Raw genomic sequence first — 21,858 nt, 5'->3', positions numbered from 1 at the left:
CGGACGGCGGGGGAGGTAAGGGGACTACCCCCCGACCGACAGGAGCTGGTCCTAATTTGCTGCGGGTCAGACCTACAGACTGAGCCCTTGCAGTACGAATTGATCACTTGTGACGATCAGAACTACCAAATGGCCCAAGTGATCCGGATCTAGGGGCAGATTTTGAGGTGAGGATTTGTGGATGATTTAATGTTAAGTTTGGAGGCCTGAGGGTTAAAGAGTGGGCTAGTGGTTACAAGACCTTTGTGAAGGTAAAAAATGTTTTTAAAAATTGCATTGCTACAGCACCGCAAAAACTTAATGTAAATAAAAAGCAAAGACAATATAAATAAACTACTTTTTTTTTTACACAACCTTGTGAATTTCATGGTATCATAAGAGGCAACTCTAAAGGTCCTTTTTCTGGGCTTGTGGATTAACTAAAACCTTGGTACCCAGTCCTCCATTTTGCAGCGGCTCTTTGATCTGAGCTGTTCCCAGCAGCAGTCACTTTACGGCCAGCTAAAGCTCTGGGATTGGACATTAGTATCTTGTGACCAAAGGCAAACTGGCTCCTCAGACAGCAGAGCTACTTTCTTATCTTAAAGAGAACAGCCAAGTGAGAGCTCGAGACCCTGAGTTCAAGCCTCGGGACCAGCAAGCAGATGTATAGACCAAAATGGAAAGTTTAGAATGAAGCTGTATGCATACTGTCAAATGAACTTGAAGTAGAGAAACTAGAATGCCAAAAGCACTGAATGGGAGAAAGGACAGACTCCCCAATGGTGATGTTGGGAAAACTGAATATCCACTGCAGAAGCAGTGAACCTGACTCATAGCCACCTAGAAAAAGTAACTCAGAGTGGCTTACAGACCTACATTTAAGATCTGGAGCAATAAATAATAGAGAAAATAAGAGTAAGAGCTTCATGACACTGGACAAGGACACTACCGGACAGCACAGTGAAAAGCAGCTTAAAAGATGAGAGAAAATATTTACAGATCGTATCAGGCAAGAACTAAACATCTAAAATACATAAAGAACTCCTGCAACTGAACAAAAAGAATTAAATAGTGAGCAGAAGTCTTGACAGTTCTCCAAGATGACACAACAAACCTGGAAAGATGCTCAACATCATTGATCATGAGAGAAATATAACACCTATTAAGATGGTGCCTGTCAAAAGCCAGAAAACAAGAGCTGACAAGGTTGTGGAGCCAGTGGAAACTTGATGTACTGGTGGTGGCTCTGCAGTACAACCACTATAGAAAATAGGTTAAAAGGCTGTGCAAGGGTGGGAGGAGCTGCAAGATGAAGAAGTTGCAAAGGTTTGTCTTAGAATGTGAATATCCCTATACTAATACCTGGGAAGGAGAAAGGCTTTATTTCAATCTGTCATGGTGGGGAGGACAGGGCAGAGCAGCTCACACCTAGAACCAGGAAACTGAAGGAGGAGTATGCCTGTGTTAGGCCTTCCTCCTCTCCCTGCATTCCATCCAACCCCCAACTTGTAGGCTGGAGCTGCCTACATTCCATACTAGTCCTCCTTCCTTGGTTAAGTCTTCTCTGAAAAACCCATCACAAACAAGTCCACAAGTGGGCTTTATTATCTTTCTCAAAGTGCTCAAGATGAGGGGCTGGGGATATGTCCTAGTGGCGAGAGAGGCCCTGGGTTTGATTCCCCAGCACCACATATACAGAAAACGGCCAGAAGTGGTGCTGTGGCTCAAGTGGCAGAGTGCTAGCCTTGAGCAAAAAGGAAGCCAGGGACAGTGCTCAGGCCCTGAGTCCAAGGCCCAGGACTGGCCAAAAAACAAACAAACAAAACAACAATCAAAGTGGTCAAGATGAAACATGCATCCAAGCTCTGGTGGTTCATACCTGTTATCCCCATCTAAGCTTTCATGGTTCACACCTGTAGTCCCAGCTACTTAGGTGAGATCTGAGTATTCCAGTTGAAGGTAAGCTCCAAGGGAGGAAGGCTCATTAGACTCTTATCTCCAATTAGCCACAAAAACTGGAAGTAGAGCTATAACTCAAGTGGTGGCATACCAGCCTTGAGCAGAAAAATCTAAGAACAGTGGCAAGGCCAATTTCAAGCTCCAATATTGGCACGCCTGTGCACACAATGTTTACACATCACATATAATAAAGTTTATGTTGCTTTAAAAAACATCATAAAACAGCATTGTATTGTGGAATGACTGTATAAATGTACAACAATATTATAAATTCCAGAAGGGCAGAAATGAGAGGATAGTATAAAGTTCTTATGTCACATATGACACACTTTAAGGTAGGTCCTCATCACTTAAAAATCTGCATTGTAGAAGGCTGAGAATATGGCCTAGTGGCAAGAGTGCTTGCCTTGTGCCCTGGGTTCAATTCCCTAGCACCACATATACAGAAAATGGCCAGAAGTGGTGCTGTGGCTGAAGTGATGGAGTGCTAGCCTTAAGCAAAATAAGCCAGGGACAGTGCCCAGGCCCTGAGTCCAAGCCCAAGGACTGGCAAAAAAAAAAAAAAAAAAATCTTCATTGTAAATTTTGACCACTGAAACAACAAAAAAAATGCTAATGAACAAAGGGAACCATGATAAAATTTGCCCGCTAGAGGGCAGCCTAAGTTTTGTGTATAATGACAGAACTATCTCAATCTATATTAATCTCAGAACTATATTAATCTAAAAGGACAAAAGCCCAAGCTACCTAAGGCTGTATCTGCTTGTGTTTGACATTCCTATTTCTTCATCCTTTTTACTTTTCCCTTCATAGGTAGAGTGAAATATTACAGGCACTGCCTGAAAGTAAAAATTCAGCAGAGTGGGACACTGGTAACTCATGCTAGCTTCTGAAGAGGCTGAATCTGAAGATTTGAAGTTTGAAGCCAGCTCCAGTAGGAAATGTTTTTGTTGCCAGACCTGGGGCTTGGACTCAGGGCCTGAGCACTGTCCTTGGCTTCTTTTTGCTCAAGGCTAGCACTCTACCTCTTGAGCCACAGCGCCACTTCCAGCTTTTTTCTATATATGTGTTGCTGAGGAATCAAACCCAGGGCTTCATGTATACGAGGCGAGTACTTTACCACTAGGCCATATTCCCAGCCCCTCTGTGAGATTCTTTTTTTTTTTTTTTGGCCAGTCCTGGGCCTTGGACTCAGGGCCTGAGCACTGTTCCTGGCTTCTTCCCGCTCAAGGCTAGCACTCCGCCACTTGAGCCACAGCGCCGCTTCTGGCCGTTTTCTGTATATGTGGTGCTGGGGAATCGAACCTAGGGCCTCGTGTATCCGAGGCAGGCACTCTTGCCACTAGGCTATATCCCCAGCCCCTCTGTGAGATTCTTATCTCCAATTAATAAGCAAAAAGTCACAAGTGGAGCATGGCTCAAGTGGTAGAACTCTAGCCTTGGGGAGGGTGGGGGGAAAGAAAGAAGCCCTGAGGCTCAAACACCAGAATCAGTATAAAAAGCAAAAACCAAAAACAACCTGGCATTGGTGGCTCACACTTGTAATTCTAGCTACTCAGGAAGCTGAGGTCTGAGGGTTGAAATTCGAAGCCAGCCTGGGCAGGAAAGTCCACTATCTACAATAAACTTCTAAAAGCCCTAAGTGAAGCTGTGGCTCAAGTGGTTGAGAGCTAACTTTGAGCAAGAAAGCTCAGGAACAACATCCTGAGTTCAAGTCCATGTACTGACACGCGCGCGCACACACGCATACACATACAAAGAGGACTATTCTGGGCTCAAGGGAACCAGAACACAGGAGCCAGAGATCTGGCAGGACAAGTTGGAGCAACTGCAATGCCATCTCCAACTGGTAGACCTGTCCCCTGAACTCAGTCTGCTGCTTATGACTGGTTCAGCACCATAGAACCCTGCCATCAGCAAGGAGGGCGTTTTGCTGGTTAACTGGAAATGTAATCACTTGGATTCTTCTGTCTAAGCTGGCCTTGAACTGCAATCCTCTGAATCTCCCCCTGTTGAGTAGCTAGGATCAACAGGCAGAGAGTTGTGGGTTTTTTTGTTTATTTGTGTGTGTGTGTGTGAGACGCGATTCCCGCTAAAATCGAGGCACGCTGTCCTTGGCGTCTACCAAGTGATCCCCTTGGATATTTCCAGAGCCAAACCGGCGCAACAGAGAGGCCTAGCAGGCCAGAGGAAGCGGCTGGGACTTACCGAAGCGGGCCTCCTGCAGGTGTGACCCAAGAGAGTGGCAGCCTGGCCAGGGCTTTGTCTGTCCAGCCCAGACTTGCACCAGTCCTCGCCCGCAGCCTTCACCGGGCGGCAGAGCCTCGTGGTCCCGACGTGCACCGCGCACCTGACGTCACTGCGGGCCAGAGAGGCGCACCTTGGCTGGATGCTAAGCAACAAGGTGGTAAGGGGCCGCCTCTGTCAGTCAGCGGCCATAGCGCGGCCTGAGCGCGAAGAGCAGCACACGGTCCTTCGCCTCACACCGGGAGACCCAGCCCGCTCTCTTCATTTCTGCAGGCCGGGGCTGTAGTTCTGTCCTGGGTCACCTACTTTCCACAAGGCTTTAGCGTTTTGAGGGCCTCGGACTGGACCATGGGGTTTGCGGCGCCCTGTGGGAAGGGAGGGCCTGCGCAGGGCACGTTGGAAGTTTTCCATTCCACAGCCTGTGGTAAGGATTTGAACTTCGTTTTTCTATTGTCTATGAACTGGGGTTGAACTCACGACCTTGGCAAGTGCTGTATTAGTTGTGTGTAACCCTTTAGATGTGTGTGTGTGTGTGTGTGTGTGTGTGTTTAACTCAGGGCCTCGAACTTGCTACATGAGCCAGGCTCCAAACGTCGAGTTTGTTGTTTTTTTTTCAGATAGCCTTGCTCTTGTGCCTGGATAGCCTCTGCGAGATTCTTCTACCTCTGTCACCTATGTAGCTGGGCTTATAGCAGTCAGTCACGGTGCCTGGTTTGTTGGTTGGAATGTTTGTCTCAATAACTTTAGGTGCTTGCCTCAAACCTCATTCCTCCTGTCTCTGCTTCCTAAAACACCTGGGATTGGGTATGAACTACTGTGCCTGGCCCTGGTTATTGTTGTTTGTTTGTTTGAAAGGTGCTCTGATTTTTATGAAGACCGCTTGGAAAGCTGCACATTTACATTTACACTGAAGCCACAGCCTGCAGGTATTTAGTTACATATTTGTTTACAGAATCATACATTTGTCAAGAAATGATAGCATGGGTTTTGCTTTTCTTCAGCAATTTTGGTTATCTCTGTGGAGATTACATAGGCTGGATGAACCCCGTGGACTGAGTTAACAGCCCTGTCTCAGGTCTGGTCCACACTGAATGTCTCAAACCTGTTCTACTTCTCTGCGCATCCAAGAAAAGCTGTTTTTGTGCTGAGCACCAGTGGCTTATGCCTGTAATCTTAGCTAATCAGGAGACTAAGATCTGAGAACCATGGTTCGAAGCTAGCCTAGGCAGAAATGTCTGTGAGACTCTTATCTCCAATTAACCAAGCAAAAGTAGGCAGAAGTAGAGCTGTGGCTTAAGTGGTAGAGCGCCATCCTTGAGCAAAAACAGTTAAGAGAAAGTGTCTAGAACCTGAGTGCAAGCCCCAGTACTGACACAAAACAACAACAACAAAAATGTTTGTTGAATTGGCATGAATTGAGAACATTAACTTGTGATATCTGGTTTTTTTTATTGTTGTTTTGTTGTGTTTTTTTTTTTTTTTTTTTTTTTTTTTTTTGCCAGTCCTGGGGCTTGGACTCAGGGCCTGAGTACTGTCCCTGGCTTCTTTTTCAAGGCTAGCACTCTACCACTTAAGCCACGGCACTACTTCTGGCTTTTTCTGTGTATGTGGTGCTGAGAAATCAAACCCAGGGCCTCATGAATGCTAGGCAAGTACTCTACCCCTAAGCCCTGTTCCCAGCCCATATCTTCCATTTTTAAGCAATAGCTATTCGAATTTTATTCATATTTTGAATAAAAATAGATTTAATTAGGGGCATAGAGAGTTGAGTGGAGGTATTTTAAATGTAGCTTACATCATACAGGGGTGATTTCATTGTTACATTTCTACAGGTTTACAATGTTTCTAGTGAATTTCACTCCCTCTCTTTCCCTTACCCTCTTCTGAGTGGATTTTTTTTCTTTCCAGTTCTGGGGCTTGATCTGAGCTTCTTTTGCTCAAGACTAGCCAGCACTCTACAACTTGAACCGATCGTACCACTTCCAGCTTTTTCTGTGTATGTGGTACTGAGTAATCAAACCCAGAGCTTCATGCATGCTAGGCAAGCACTCTGCCACTAAGTCACATTCCCAGACTTCTGCATGGAAGTTTTAAAGGGTAGCTTAGGCAGAACTTTGATAGTCAGCTTAAAATTTTGTACTTTTTTCCCCCAAGTGTGGTGGTGTATACCTGTAATTCCACCACTGGGGAGGCCGAGGCAGGAATGTCATGAGTTCCAGGCTGCCTGGGCTTCACAGTAAGATGCTGTCTAAAACCAAGGGGAAGGAAGAGAGGGAGAGAAGGAGAGGCAAGGTGTATGATCACTAGCAGCTGTGCGGCTGGACCATGAGCCATGTGGAGGAAGCGCTCCACTCAGAAGAGTGCTGTGCACGGGAGATATCTGATGTGGACTTACAGAACTGTGTTCAGAAAAAGGCAAAGTGACAGGAAGAAGGGAGGGCAGGACATGCAGCTCAGTGCTGAGTGCTTGGCTCGCATGCATGAGGCCCAAAGTTCCAGTCCCCAGCATTGTGTCTGTCCACTCTCTAACAGTGTGGAAGGTCTGGGTAACAGCAATGTCATGGGAGAAAGTGGGATGAGAGGCCTGATAGCTACCTGAGCCATCCTAGGCTGCGCCTTCTCCATAGCCTTTGCTGTGGACTGGCTGCCTGGGGCCATTTGAAGCTTACTCAATCCTCAGTGTGGTGAGGCTGGGAGCCATGGGGGGAGCTGGCTCTTGAGTGTGGCGCCCTCATGAATTAGTGCACTCCCGAAATACAGGATGGGTTATGTCTCTCCCAGCATGGACACAACAGGAATGGAGTTCAGCTCCAAGCTCCTGGCTGGTTCCAGATCCCACCAGCAAATGACTAAAGGATCCCCCGGCCGACAGTCCTTTCTTTTTCCTCTGCCACGGTGATGGGGAAGGAGCCTGGACTTTGCACATGCTAGGCAAGTGCCTTAGCTAGCACACCAGCCCTCAAAATTTCCCTTGGTGTGGACACAACTTAGCCTTTTCAATTTTCTCTCTCCCTTTTTTGATGATATAGTTTATACTCTAACTATAGTATAGACACATTCCTAACTTGTTGCTTCATGTTGATTTTTTTTTCTTTTTGGCAGTACTAGGGTTTGAAGTCAGCCTATATTTTTGCTAGGTAGGTACTCTACCACTTAAGCCTCATCTCGTGTGTGTGTGTGTGTGTGTGTGTGTGCACACGCGCTTTTAGTTTGTCTTTCAGATAGGGTCTCATGCTTTTGCCTTGGCCAACCCCAAATGTAGATCTTCTACCTATACCTCAATATCTTGGATTATAGGCGTGCACCTCATGTATCACCAGGCCCAGTCCCTGGCCTGCCTGCCAGCCTTTCTTTTCTTTCTCTCTCCTTTTTCCAGTCCGGGGGCTTAAACTCAGGGCCTGGGCACTGACCCTGAGCTGGTTCAGCTCAAGGCTAGTGCTAGTGCTCTACTACTTGAGCCAGTGCCACTTCTGGCCTTCTGTTTATGCAGGACTGAGGGAACCCAGGGCTTCATGCATGCTAGGCAAGCACTCTACCACTAAGCCACATCCCCTGGGCTTTATTGATGAGTTCTTTGTATATGTTACAGTTTGAACCTAATGTCTCCCAGAGGCTCATGTGTGAAGGACTTAGTTGGCAGCTGGTGGGCCTTTAAGAAGCACACACTGGTGGCACCAGACCGAAGCTCACTCTGCTGAGGCCCCTGTGTAGCCCAGTACCCACACAGTCCTGGAGACTTGGGCTGCTTTGCTGTGAGCACAATCTGCACATCAGTGCCCAGCAGTTACTCCGACTTCACACAGAGACCTGGTCCTCTAGAGAATCCCAGCAGTGACCACTTCGGCCCTTTTGGGTTAATTGTACATAGGTGGAGCTTGTTTACTAAATGCAACTTTTTCTTAATACTAAATTTGAGATCAGGGCCAGTCACTTGCAGGTGACTTGCTAGGCAGTTGCTTCACCACTTGAGCCATCATCCCAGGCCTGTTATGGTTTGTCATTCTTCAGACAGTTGAGATTTTCACTGGGCTGGTCTCAGAACAAGATCCTCTTAGCAATGCCTCCTTGAGTAGCTGAATTATAGGCATGAACCTCCATACAAGCTAATTGGCTGACATGGGGACCTTACTATTTGCCTGGGCTAGCCTCAGACCAGTTCTGAGGTTGATGGGATTGCAGTTGTGAACTACTGTGCATAGATTGATGATTCCAAGCCATCCCCAAAGGTGCCACGTGGACTTGGTGAACCTCAGAACGGGGACCCTGACAGACATTTTCTCCTGGAGCCCAGAACCCAGGGCCAGTCTGATAAACTACCCACACAATTCTCCTTGGCCAGGCTGAGATATTTATTTGAAAACAATGAAAACACAGATGCAATGTATTATACAAAGAAAGGTCTTAATACCAGAATAGAAGTCCTGTTGGGAGGAAATGAAAGGCAGTGGGCGGCCTGCCCTGGGAAGGGAGGCACTCTGTGAGAAATGGGATTTACCTAGAGCAACTATTCTACTGGAGAATTGGGAAAGAAGTTAAAAAACAGAAGAAAAACGAACCCAGCCCATTCCTGCAAACCTACACCATGGGAGTCAGTTCTCAGTCCAAGAAATCAGCACTGTCACTGACACTGAGCGGAGCTGCCTCGGCTTGTCCTTGAGTGGGGTCAGCTTCAAGCAGGGCCTTCAAACCTGAGGTAGTTGATCACCTGCAAAACCTGGCTGGACAGACAGAGCTACACCCGGAATGGGGTCTTCTCTTATTGCCTTGGCTCCTAGGCAGAAGGCAGTGACCACTGAGCCACTGGTCCTGGGAGGCAAGAACTGAGGGCAAACCTTCCTGACTGTGGGTGGCTGGCAGGCATGGTGGCCCTCACATCCCCTGCTATGGGGCATTGTGGTCTCTCTGAAGGACCAAGACGGCTGATCAAGGGCAAAGCCACTGTTTGGAAGGCAATGTTGGGGCTGAAGGCCTTCCTTGGAGGACTAGATTCTAGACCTGGAAAGGAGGCAGAAGGTAACAGCATTTATTTTTCTAGGTTGTGGGACTTGAACTCGAGTTGGCACTGTCCCTGAGCTTTTTGGCTCAAAGCTAGTGCTCTACCACTTGAGCCACAGTGCCACTTTCGGTTTTTAGGTGGTTAACTGGAGATGAGTCTCACCAGACTTCTTGTCCAGGCTGGCTTTGAACCGCAATCCTCAGACATTTGCCTTCTAAGTAGCTAGCATTACAGGAATGAGCTACCAACCCAGCTTAGGTAATGGTATTTAGGTCTGTCCCCACTAAGGAGCAGGGCAGAGGTGAGACTGTTCCAGGCACAAGCAGAGAACTGACTCCTCAGGAGCCAGTGGTGAAAGCACAGCAACCTGACCAGGGGACATGCCCTTGGATGTGTGTTCCATGGTGCCACATCGGTGTCTGACTTGCTAGCTTAAGAAGCCATGGCAGGACATGTCCTAGTGGGGTTAGGTTCATATCAGGTGGGGCCCTAAGAACAGCACTGAGGACAGCAGAGCCAGCAAACTATCTGAGTCAAACTGAAACTCCGCTTAGATATAAAGTGACCCTGAAAAGCTGTTAGAAAATTCCCACGTTGGAACTCAGTCCTGGACTGCCATCCTTTGGTGTCTACATTGACCCATGGGACTTGAGTGTTAGCAGGCCCAGTGACACTTCAAAAGACCATGAGGGTCACTCTCAGCCTCCAAGTGTGACTCTGTTTTTATTACAGGCATTTCACATCCACTCTAATGTACTTGTCTTTAGAAGTGCCAAGGTAGGGCAAATTGCTTTAGGCTTGAGAATGGCATCGTTTCTAATCTGAGCCCTAACAAGAGTGACACCCCATGATAAGTAGGGACACTCAGGTGACACTGACTTAGGCCTCGATTCTACTGTTCTATCACGCAGGATGAGCTCATGAGGGTTTACTGTTTGAACTCAGGGCTTTGTGCTTGCTAGGCAGGCGCTCTACCCCTTGAGCCATGCCTCCAGCCCTGCTGTGACACTTTTCTAGTGAGTTTTGAGGATCCAATCTGTCCCAATTTAACTGAGGAGCAGATTCTTGAGGTGAGGGGTGGCTGGGGTAGCCCCTTTGGGGGGGCCCCACTGGCACAAGAGTGAGCAGGGACACCTCCACTGCAGCTAGCCTGTGTCTACAGCAACACTTCCTCAGCCTGGCGTGGTCACACGTCTTGACTGTCCATGTTCCTGGACAGTGGAGTGTGGGCAGTCGGGGCAGAGGGGTGATTCACAGTGATCAAACAGAGTAGCAATCCAGCTGCGTGATTACGTCCTGCAGGGACAAGGCCCAGGAACTGCTCATGGGCTCCTACTGGTGAGTAAGGAAGACACTGTGTTGTCAGGATTGGAAGGTCACTTAACATGGGGTCACTTGGGAGGGGAAAGTGCTGTCTTTAGGAGGCTGTGCCCTCTGTCCTCCTCCTGTCTGCAGTGCAGCAAGAGCTGGGGACATGTGGGTGGAGGTCCTGGCCTGGGGACCCCCCAACCACAGTCCGCCACATGCTGAGGAACCTGCCAGCTTTGGGATCCAAGCATGGGAGAGTGTCCTTTGTGAGCTGTGAAGATGGCAAAGGACACAGTGCACACCAGGCACCCTGCTGCCCCAGCATCCCTGCTTTCAGGACTGGTAGTAGGAAGGGTTCCCTCGGGCCTGGAGCTCTTCCGGATGGGCGGGAGGATTAAGAGCACATGGAACTGTCTTCTGCAGGTTCGTGATGTCACCATTGTGGGCAGGTGGTGGAAGCGACTGGCCTCCATCACTGCTGGCTCTGGCAGGTCATGGCCAGGTGCCTCAAGCTCCGTTGAAGCACGCGATGGGGGGCATAGGGTATGTTGCAGGTGTCCTGGGGGTGGTGCTCAGGTGCCCCATAGATTGTAAGGGTGCAGAGGTGTTGGGCTGGCATCCAGCATGAGGAAGAGAAGGCACTCGCTCTGCTTGGGCCTTAGAGGAAGCTGTCACCCACCCTGGGGTGGCCCTGGCGCACCTGGAGGCACCCAGCGAGCAGGCGGAGCTGGAGCACCAAGGCAAAGCCTGAGTGGCACCATGGTGGGGCCCCCGAAGGCTCAGAGCCCTGGGACAGGCCTGTGGGAGAGTTGGCTGTGTGAGTGAAACGTGGAAAACAGAAAGCCAGAGCGCAAAGGAGCCCTGGAGGAAGCCACATGGATCTGAGGCACAGCGAGGGCTCTGCCGGGACCCTGCACTCAGCCGCCCAGATGGATGAACTCTAGCAGTGCCAGCATGTCCACCTCTGGCCCTCAGAGACTTGACATTGTGTAAGTGATGAACACAGAAGAGACTGAAGGAAGAAGAAAAAAGCCCTCCAGCTCAGCGGCTTTTGTGCAAATGGGTGCTAGGTAGGCCTGGACCCCAAGGGTGCAGAAAAATATCCTGGATTGTGTGTGCACGCAGGGGCAGCACCGAGGATGGAGCCTTCAAAGGGCCACGCAGGTCCCCAGTGGAGAGGCTGGTCTGTGGCGGGAGTGGCACGCACACGGGTGGGTGTTGAGGATTTACACTGGCGCGTGGGCACTGGCTTGGCTCTATTCCTTCTCAGGGACTGCCTCTTGCAGTGTGGATGTGGGTGCCTCTGTTCCTATAAGACAATGGCAGTTTATGTCACCTGGTACTCAAGTGTGGATCACTGAACCAACAAACATGGCCTATGGTGCCTGTAAGCTCAGCAACGAGGAATTGTCTGGCAGTGACTGAATTGGCCACTGCAGCCAGGCAGGGCATCTGATACCAAGTGAGAGCAGGCCTTGGAAGGCCTGGAGGGTCAGAACTTCACCTACCTTTTTAGTCAACCTTTCTGTTTGGTGTGATTTGTGTGCCAGTCCTGGGGCAAGAACTCAGGGCCTGGGTTCTATCCCATAGCTTTTTTTGGCTCAAAGGCTGGCACTCTACCACTTGAGCTCCACTCCGGCTTTTTGCTAGTTTAGAGATATAGTCTCAAGGACTTTCCTGCCTGGGCTGGCTTAAAAGTGATATCCTCCAGATCTCAGCCTCCTGAGTAGCTGGGATTACAGGCATGAGTCACTAGCATCTGGCTCCTCCCGGCCACAGCCTGGTCATCCTCTTGTCCATCTGCACCGATCACTATTCAACTCTGCTGGCCAGACTAAACTATCAGGGGCCTCACCAGGCCACTGGCCTGGGGACAAGGCTGACAACACTTTCAATCTGCTCCCCTTTCTCCAGCCTTGTTGCTTCAGAGGGGAAGGCCCTGGCCATGCAACCTCCTCACTGTGGGTCCCCAGGACAACTTACCTTCTTCCCAGCCCTCTGCCACACCAGCAAGCTCATAGTGCTTTTTCCGCAGGTCTCCTAGTTTCTGACGCTCCTTCTGTAGTTCGTTTTCCAGCTCCAGCACCCTAACCTGTGGGCAGAGGAAGCACAGTTGTCTTTGTTGATTACCAGGCCAGCAGTGGTCCTGCTTCTGCTCTCCCAAATAACTCGCCATCTGACATTGCGGGCATGGTGGGCGCCAGTCCAGCTACGACCCTTATCAGTCCACCATGGAACCTACAAGGATGGCCTAGTATCTACCTCCACTTTTTCCAGCTCACTACAGGAAGTGCTTGTGGCTCTAATTGTTAGTACTTCTCATTTATCAACTCAAGAAATATTGCCAGTGCAGGCACCGGTGGCTCACCCCTGTAATCCTGGCTGCTCAGGAGGCTGATAGCTGAGGATCATGGTTTGAAGCCATGTAAGACACTATTCTGCACTGTAAAATGCCAAAAGTGGAGTGGTGGCTCAAATGGTAGAGCACAAGCCTTGAGCAGAAAAGCTAAAAAGCTAAGTAGTGACCAGGCCCTGAATTCAAGCCCCAGGACCAGCACAAAGAAGCAGCTTGGTCAGGCCATCATCATACACCCTAGGTTCTGTTTATCTCAGGGGGAAGAGATCAACAGATGGATGAAGTGACTTCAGCTGATAAAGTGATGGGGGGTGATGTGATAATGATGTGATAACGATGTGATATGATGAGGGCATCCAGCACAGGGGACTCAGGAAGTGGCATCCCACCAAGTGAGCTGAAATCTTCCTGACCAAAGACGGGGAGGGGGGAGGTGCGGGGGGGGGGCGCACCAATGAGCTTGAGGGAAGAGGGCAGGGGGTGGGGCAGAGGTCTGTACAGAGGAGGTTCTGAAGGAGCTTGGCAGGAGTAACAACTTCCCCAGGGGATGCCTTTGGTGAGGGAGACGGTGGTAGAGTGAGGGCCTAGGGTTTCTCACCTGGGAATCCATCTCCTGGCGCTTGATCTGTGTCAGTGTCATGCTGGAGAAGTCCATACTGTCTGTGGGGTGGGAACAGAAGGGCGGGGTCAGCCCAGGGCCTGGGTTCTCAGGAGCCAACAGCAGAGAGCAAAGAGGAAGGAGAGCCAGTAAGGAGGACAGGGAGACCCCAAGCTACCAGGGTCTGATTTCCCCAGGGGCAGCCAGCCCCTGGCTATCTGGTAGGCATACCCAAGACAACACAGACCAGGCTACCTGATTCCTCAATCTGCGATTTGCCAGAAATGGTGGAGGCCACCACCCCCGCCGTAGCCTGGTTCACGCCCCTGGAGGCCTGCTGTAGCCGGGTCAGATTGGGGCTATCCTTGTCTGCTTTCACCTGCAGGACAGAGCAGATGGGTTTATACCACACATATGCCACCCACTGTAGCCACTGGTCCCCGAGACACTGTAATAGCCACAATTACTCCTGGCTTAGTGGCACAGAGACCCCATCTCTAGTTTTCTCAGCTATTTTGCCAGTCTTGAGGCTTGACCTCAGGGCCTGGGCACTGTCCCTGAGCCTCTTTTTACTTAAGGCTAGCACTCTACCACTTGAGCGAGAGCCACTTCCAGCCTTTTCTCAGAAGTTTACTGGAGATAAGAGTCTCACACTTTCTTGCCCAGGCTGGCTTTGAACCACGATCCTCAGATCTCAGCCTCTTGAGTAGATAGGATTACAGGTGTTGAGCCACTGGCGCCCAACTCACCTATATTTGGATAAACTGATACAAAAACCAATTTGGGCCCAGAAGAAATAAGGAGTAAAAGCACACTGGAGGGCTGGGAATGTGGCTTAGTGGTAGAGTACTTGCCTAGCATGCCTGAAGCCCTGGGTTCAATTCCTCAGTACCACGTAAACAGAAAAAGCCAGAAGTGGTGCTGTGGCTCAAGTGATAGAGTGCTAGACGAGCAAAAAAAGCTCAGGGACAGAGCCCAAGCCCTGACTTCAGTCCCCAGGACTGGCAAAACAAAACAAAAAAATGAGCTGGTGACAATGCTAGTCTGTCCCCTGAATGGTGGCGTTGCAACTTCCCGGAAGTGAAGAGTACAAGGGCCTCTAGAAGAGGGCAATACAAAATCCTTGAAAGTTTTTATTTGGGCTCCATGTGATCTGGGTCATGGATAGATCCTGTGTGGGATTAGTTCTTTGGCCCAAGTACTTTTTGTTTTTTTGAGACAAAGTCTTGCTATGTATCCCAGGCTGGTCTCACAATCCCTCCTGCCTCAGCCTCTTGAGTGCTGGGAATGCAAATGTGTACTACTGTGCCTGGCTGGCCCAAGTACTTCCTCTCTAAGGTAGCCAGGCCTTAGGGTGTTGCAAGTATCCAGCACAAGTCCTACCTTGGATGCAGCCACGAGTTGGGCAGTGCTAGCAGCGATCTCATGAGAACACACCATCAACTCCTCAAACTTTCCTCTGCCTTGGACCACCAGGTCAGCAGCATCCCTGATGGGAGAAACAGCAAGAGCTGAGGCCAGGGGAGCTCACAGCCCGACAACCCCACCTGTGGCCCTGGCCAGGTAAGGAGGACAGGTGTCTGTGAATCTCAATCTCAATCAACCACACGTGGCATAAGTCTCAATATATAGCCCAAGCTGGCCTCAAACTCATGATTGTCCCTCCTGTCTCTGCCTCCCAGGGTCTCCAGGTATGTGTCATCTCTGTGGCTATGAGACCGGCCTCGTATCTGGAGTGGGTAGGTGGGTCTGAGTGGAGGGTGACACCCACACTTACACCATGACAGTGGCTCCCCAGCCCACAGCTTTGGAAGCTGAGATGAGTCCTTCTGTCCACCGAGAATTCTTGGCATAAAATTCTTTAGGGGAGGCGGTACCCTATGCAAGCAAAAGACAGCAGGTGAGTGCTCCGTGTTGCAGTGCTGACTGTGGGCCAGCACACCTCACACATACCAGCACTATACAACAAAACACCCCAGCCAGGTGGATGCCAGCTCTTGCAAAGGACCCCAGGTGACAAATGTCCCAGAAGGCTGCACAGCCCCTGGCAGTGAACACAGCCAGCCTCCCTTTCTGCTGTTAACAACCTTCAAATAGAAATAATTTTAAGGGGCTGGGAATATGGCCTAGTGGCAAAAGTGCTTGCCTCGTATACATGAAGCCCTGGGTTCGGTTCCCAAGCACCACATACATAGAAAATGGCCAGAAGTGGCGCTGTGGCTCAAGTGGCAGAGTGCTAGCCTTGAGCAAAAAGGAAGCCAGGGACAGTGCTCAGGCCCTGAGTCCAAGCCCCAGGACTGGAGAAAAAAAAAAAAAAAAAGAAAGAATTTTAAAACCACTGCAACTAAATCAAACATGTACAGACTTTCTTACCATTATGTCCTGAATAATAGTTATTTGGGAGGAATGACATTACTAAGGTTTGAACTCAAGGTCTTGTATTTGCAAGGCAGAAGCCCTATCACTCAAGCCATGCCTCCAAGCCTGTTTGCTTTTGAGGTATTTTGGATAGGGTCATGTTTTTGTGTGGCTGACCTGGACCTCAAGCTGTCTACTTAGGACTCTGGTGCTAGAATGAAAGATATATCCCAATGCACACAGCTTTGTTGGTTGAGGAGTGTGTGTGTGTGTGTGTGTGTGTGTGTGTGTGTGTGGTGTTTCACTAACTTCTTGCCTAGGCTGGTATGGAACTACAATTCTCCAGATCTCCACCTCCTGAGTCACTGGAATTACAGGCAGGAACCCCTAAACCTGGCAGTGCAACAACTTAGCATTTACATAGTAGTAGGTATTATAAGTAATTGATATGATTTAAAGTATATAGGAGGTTATGTGCAAGTTCTGTCAGTTTTTTGTTGTGATTTTGAGACACAGTTCCACCTTGTTGCCCAGACTAGCCTAGAAATCACTATCTTCCTGTCTTAGCCTCCCAAGTGCTGAGATTATAGGTATGTGCTACCATATGTAGCCTTAAATCGTCTGGGTGTTTGGAATCAAATGAGATCCTGGCCCCAGCCCCCTGTGACTCTGATGGATAACATCCTCAGGACCAAGATGTGCAAGGTGAATGGGGGCTTTCACAGCAAGTCCTCCTGGGATCTGTGAACTGGAACTGGAAGCCAGAGCTGACTTCTATCTGGGGGCTGCCAAGGCCCTACCTTGTCGCCCAGTGCCCACTGGCCGCCTCAGGAGCAGAAGCTCCACCCTCAACAGGCCTAGCATGAGTTGGCAGACAGATGAGGAGCAGTGTGTGCATCCAACCTTGGCCCAGCTTGCTTACCCTGCCACTGTCCACGATCTCCCTCTGGAGGTCCTTGGAGGCTGCCACCAGGGCCTGGATGGCTTGCATCAGGCCGGTACAGGACCCAAGGATCCTGTGACGAATGCAAAGCAACAAAAATGTCAGGCCAGAGACAGAGCGGGCATCCCCCAGCTCTCCCAACCAAGGCAGACCTAGAGTGGGAATGAGAAGTGGGGAAGGCTGGGGGATTGCTAGGTGTAGGTGTGTGTGTGTGCGCGTGCGTGGGGGGGGGGTTGAACGAAGGCCTATTAGTGTCAACACTGCATCTACTTCAGAAGGAATGCTGTCAGGACCTGCAGAGTTCATTTCCCATAGTGCTAAGTTCTCCCCACCACCCCTCTACCTCACAGGGCTGCTACTGTGCAGGCACAGGCCAGACCCACCTTTCGTTCACCTCCAGCTTGACACCTGTGTCTCCAGCTCGGGATTTGCTGAGCATTTCCTATAGAAAAGAAGTTTTCTTAATCGGGCACAGCACTGAGCAGATACAAGTGCCTGCCTGCTCCTCGGGGCCGAGAGGGAGCAGGTGCAGATGGTCTCGGGCTCACTTGGCCCCTCCCAGGCTGTGGAGAGTTGTTAAAGGCAACAGACTCTAAGCCAGGGGAGCATGACACACCCATGCAACCAGGGCACCACCATCTGGAACTTGAGCCCTGCATGGTCCAACACCCCCAGATCAGACCCAGGAGGAAACGGCTCACCTCCCCTCGGTGACTTTTTGGAGGGGGGCGGGACTGAACTCAGGGCCTTTCTCTCAGGCAGTCCACTGCTTGACCCCCGCCCACCCCCCCATGCTTTTTGCTTTAGTTGCTCAGGTAGGGCCTTAAACTTTTGCACATGTCAGCCTTGGACTATGGTCGTCCTACCTGTTCCTCCTGAGTAGCTGGGATTACAAAAGGGAACCACACCTGGCCCCTTGGTTTCGTTGAGGGCCTCTGTGGCCTTCCTACTGACTGAAAGGGGCAATGGTGCCTGAGGGACTACCTCTAGCACTGGTGTCAGAGACCAGAGAAGCCCTTACCTCGATGCGGGTTGTGGCGGCTTCAATGGCAGCTGAAGTGGCGGCCATCTCCTTGTCTACCAGGTCCCCCAGCTCCTCCTGTCTGATTTCTAGGCCCCTGGGCAGCAGCTCCTGGGAAGAGTATGGCAAAGGCTGACCGGACGTGTGGTCATCCTCTCTCCTTCCCCACAATGCTCTGTTGCTCCTTCCCCACAATGCTCTGTTGAGGTCTTTTCTTTTTCCTTTCTTAGTTCTGGTCTGAACTCAAGACCTTGTGCATGTCTTCTAGGAAATAACTCTCTCTCTCTCTCTCTCTCTCTCTCTCTCTCTCTCTCTCTGCCTGGGTGCTGTCCCTGAGCTTTTCCCCTTAAGGCTGGTGTTCTACCCTTTGAGCCACAGCTCCACTTCTACCTTTGTGGTGTTTAATTGGAGCCTCACAGACTTTCCTGCTGCCCCAGGCCCTGCGGTTCACCTGTGCTCCCCTCAACCACAGTGATCCTGCTGCGCCTGAGCGGTGCTGAGTGCTGAGTACCTCGCCAATCGCCTGGATCTTGCTGAGGCAGCTCCTCATGGTTGAGCTGTCCGCCTTCTCCAGGGCTCCCTCTTCCTCCAGGAAGGCGAGGAAGGCCAGCGTCTCCCTGCCGCACTGTTTACAGGCTTCGCTCAGAGCTGGAGACACAAGGAGAGGGTCGCTTAGAGGCCCTGCATGCACCCTGCTTTTGGGCTGGGCCCCAGCTTGGTACTCACATTCGGCGGGCTCCGGAGGGGCACGGAGGCTGGTGGCACTCCCATGCACAATGATGTCACTGGTGAGGTGGGCAAGGAGGGTGATGGAGTGCAGGAGCCCGCTGAGGTCTGTGGGGGATCAGAGGTGGGTGGGAAGGCAGCTCAGGGCAATAGCCCTGGACTGACTCCCTGCTTTCCATGTCACACCCACTTCCCAGGATGCAGGAATTTGTCACCATTCCCATATTTCAGGTTTTGTTGGTTGATATGATTTTGAGTCCAAGTCTCACTGTGTAGCCCACCCAGGCTGGCCTGGAACTCATGATCTTCCTGCCTCAGCCTCCCACGTTCTGGGATGATGGGCATACATCACCAAATATGGCTGCTGCTCGTAACAAGGCTGATGCACTCACCTTCTGGGCAGGCCAGGCACTGGCTCCGGTTCTTTTCTAGTTGGTCAAGACAGCTAGAAACACACTTGACCTTGGAGAGAAGGTGATCTGGGAGAGGGTAAAATCAGAGTGAGGTCCTCCTTTGCCTCTGCAGTGAAGCCATAGGATGGACAGGCTGACCAAGTGAGAGCCCCCAGCTAATGTGATATGTGTGATCCTCTTTGGATTTTTGTAGTACCAAGGATTAAACCCAGGTCCTGGCACATTATCCAAGTGTTCTAGCCACCCCCCAGCCAACCCCTCGGCCCTTTCGCTTTTAGTGGTGTTTTCTTTTTTTCCCAGATAGGGTCTCTAGGTTTCACTTAGGCTTCAATTCTACCTCTGCTCTGAGTGGATGGGCTTCTAGGTGTGTGCCACCACACCTGACATTGTGCTCTGTCTACTTCAGAAGCAATGGTACTGAGACTACTGGGGACCTTAGCCAGGAACCAAGGAGTTAGACTTCTGCCCGGGCCCCGCTCCTCTGGCTACCATCACCGAAATCTAGGGTTCTGTAAGGTAAGTCTCTCAGGCTCTTTGAGCCTTTTTTCATGAGCCCAGGCCTTGACTCTTCTAGGCTAGTCTGCCATGTTTTATTATTTATTTTTTCCTGTGGTGCTAGGGATGAGACAGAGCCTTGGGCTTGCTAGGCAGGCACTCTAACACTTGAGCCATGCCTCCAGTCCTGCTGGGTTTAAGAGGTGTGTGTGTGTGTGTGTGTGTGTGTGTGTGCGTGCGTGTGTGCGTGTGTGTGTGTGTGTGTGTGTGTCCTGAGGCTTGAACTCAGGGCCCGGCACAGCTCCACTTTCGGCTTTTTTGGTGGTTAAACGGAGATAAATCTTGAAGACTTTCCTGTCCAAAGATGGCTTCAAACCATGATCCTCAGATCTGAGCGTCCTGAGTAGCTAGGATTACAGGGATGAGTTAGCAATGTCCAGCCACCTTAGGATTTTTTTCTGGTTAAGTGGGATGGAGTTTCATGGACTTTTGTATCCCAGCTGGCTTTGGACTGTGATCATCAGATCTCAAGCCTCCTGAGAAGCTAGGATTATAGGTGTGAGACCCAGCACTTGGCAGTTATTATTATTACTCCTGGCTTCCATTAGCTCAAGTCTTTTCTTTTCCTATAAAGCACAGCTCTAAACTCCACCCCAATCTTTCTGGCCATAGTTTCTTTTTGAATAGGACCTCTCATTTTTGGCTGGGCTTCCCTGGATTACGGTCTTCCTCCTTGTACCTCCCACATTGCTGCAATGACAGGCATGCACCACCATGCCCAGTTTTATTGGTTGAGATGGGGTTTTGCTAACTTTTGCCTGGGCTGGCTTCTGGAGCAGCAGAGATTGCAGGCATTCATCGCAGAGCCCATCCCGTCTGCAGTTTTCTCATTAGAGACACAGACCTGCACAATCTCCTCCTGTCTGTCTTTGGAGTTCTATCTGCAGGGCGATCCACTGACTGGAGCAGGGGGTGTAGCAGGTTGTGGCTGCTCAGGCTAATGTCAGAGCTGATGAACTGACCTCAGGTGGGGCCTGGGCAGTGGTGGGGCTGGTGGGCGTGGAGTTACCTGCAGACCCCACATAGCTGATGAGAGTGGGCTCATCCAGCTGGCCCAGGGACTCCTGGACCACCTGCTCTGCAGCCTTCCTGGAGCCTGCCAGGAGCACCTTGCGCTGGTCCTTCACGAGCTGGCACAGAGATTCCTAGAAATGGCCCAGGGATGAGAGTGTCTGCCAAGGATGCCAGGCTGAGTGCCAAGCGCTGAGCGCCAGGCAACTGGGCCTGCAGGTCCTAGGCTTAGGCTGGCACTAATGAGGCCCAAGGAAGTGAGCTTGAGGCAGGAATGAGTACCCGAGCTTTCTCCACACCAGGTGATGGAGGGAGGGCTTGCTGTGGCCCAGTCTCCTTCCCAACTGCTTCCCTTCTTTTCTTTTTATGAGGGTACTGGGATTTGAACTCAGGGCCTTGCACTTGCTAAGTTGATGTTCTTGGAATGTGCCAATCACCTTTTGACTTTAGTCTTTATTCAGATTGAGTCTTTTGCTTTTTGCACAGGCTAGCCTTGGGGGACTGTGATTTTCCTAGTTCTCCTGCATAGCTGGAATTATAGATGTGTATCTATAGCTCATTATTCCTGGCTTTAGTTGAGATGAGATGTTACTAACCTTTGCCCTAGCTGGCCTCAAACTGCGATCCTCCTGATCTCTACTTGCCAAGTAGCTGGAATTAATTACAACCTTGCCTGACTGCTTTCCTCCTTACTCACAAAAGGGGAGCATGCCATGCCTACAGACTACACAGCAATCAGGATGCCCTCAAACCCATGTCTTTGCTGGGCCCCAATAGGGTGAGTCTTCAAGTGTCTGCTACTTGCCTGGGAAACAACCAGTTTGGCCTGGGTGTCTTCCAACTGTTCCTGCAGGGCTGTCATTTCCTCCTCCCGCTGGGCCGCGGCCCTCACCAAGCCGCCGTGCTCCTCTTCCAACACCGTGATCTGCGTTGCCCACTTTGCCTCTGACTGTCACATGGGAAAGAGGGCAATGCTCGGATGAAACTGTCCCTTTCTGCACATACGCTACCTCAACCCAAAAGCTGGGGTCAGTGTGGCTATGGGCAGGTGCAGGGGGCCCGAGGGAGGGAGGGAAGGAAGGAGGGTAGGCTCACCTGGGCAGATGTTTCCAGGCTGCTGTGGAGGACCTGCACCTCCTGTCTGCTGCTGACAAGTTCTTGTTTCAAGCTTTCTAGAACTTCCTGTTGTTCTTGAGTCTGAAAGAGGAGCAAAACAGATGGGCTCTGAGCTGGGGTGGTTAGAAGGGATAAACAAATGAAAAGGTCTCTAAGCAATCATGTGAGACTGTGTAGTCCTCTGGATGCTAAGAGCACACGTGTGTGGGCTGAACACAGTGGCACACACTTGTAATTCCAGCTGAGATAGATAATGTTCAATCCCAGAG

The 21,858-nt window shown here is 50.5% G+C and overlaps 1 protein-coding gene across 3 annotated transcripts in view; it reads right to left on the bottom strand.

The window, feature by feature from the left end:
* Positions 1 to 9,385: 9,385 nt before the first annotated feature.
* Positions 9,386 to 21,858, bottom strand: part of Hip1 (huntingtin interacting protein 1) — an 87,067-nt gene continuing 74,594 nt past the window's right edge. For all 3 annotated transcript variants that reach the window (XM_048369026.1, XM_048369037.1, XM_048369033.1), the window contains exons 17-31: positions 21,569 to 21,670; positions 21,279 to 21,422; positions 20,472 to 20,607; positions 18,887 to 18,973; positions 18,495 to 18,602; positions 18,280 to 18,416; positions 17,769 to 17,879; positions 17,131 to 17,189; positions 16,727 to 16,820; positions 15,224 to 15,324; positions 14,830 to 14,935; positions 13,702 to 13,825; positions 13,447 to 13,508; positions 12,476 to 12,584; positions 9,386 to 11,801 (exon numbers count right to left, since the gene is read on the bottom strand). In XM_048369026.1, coding sequence (XP_048224983.1) covers positions 11,749 to 11,801; positions 12,476 to 12,584; positions 13,447 to 13,508; positions 13,702 to 13,825; positions 14,830 to 14,935; positions 15,224 to 15,324; positions 16,727 to 16,820; positions 17,131 to 17,189; positions 17,769 to 17,879; positions 18,280 to 18,416; positions 18,495 to 18,602; positions 18,887 to 18,973; positions 20,472 to 20,607; positions 21,279 to 21,422; positions 21,569 to 21,670 — 1,533 coding nt within the window. In that variant the 3' untranslated portion in view covers positions 9,386 to 11,748. The remainder of the gene's footprint in view (positions 11,802 to 12,475; positions 12,585 to 13,446; positions 13,509 to 13,701; positions 13,826 to 14,829; positions 14,936 to 15,223; positions 15,325 to 16,726; positions 16,821 to 17,130; positions 17,190 to 17,768; positions 17,880 to 18,279; positions 18,417 to 18,494; positions 18,603 to 18,886; positions 18,974 to 20,471; positions 20,608 to 21,278; positions 21,423 to 21,568; positions 21,671 to 21,858) is intronic.

The sequence above is a fragment of the Perognathus longimembris genome, chromosome 1 (genome assembly GCF_023159225.1).
Source record: "Perognathus longimembris pacificus isolate PPM17 chromosome 1, ASM2315922v1, whole genome shotgun sequence".
In the NCBI taxonomy this organism is placed as follows: domain Eukaryota; kingdom Metazoa; phylum Chordata; class Mammalia; order Rodentia; family Heteromyidae; genus Perognathus; species Perognathus longimembris.
This window is presented reverse-complemented; position numbering and strand designations above follow the sequence as displayed.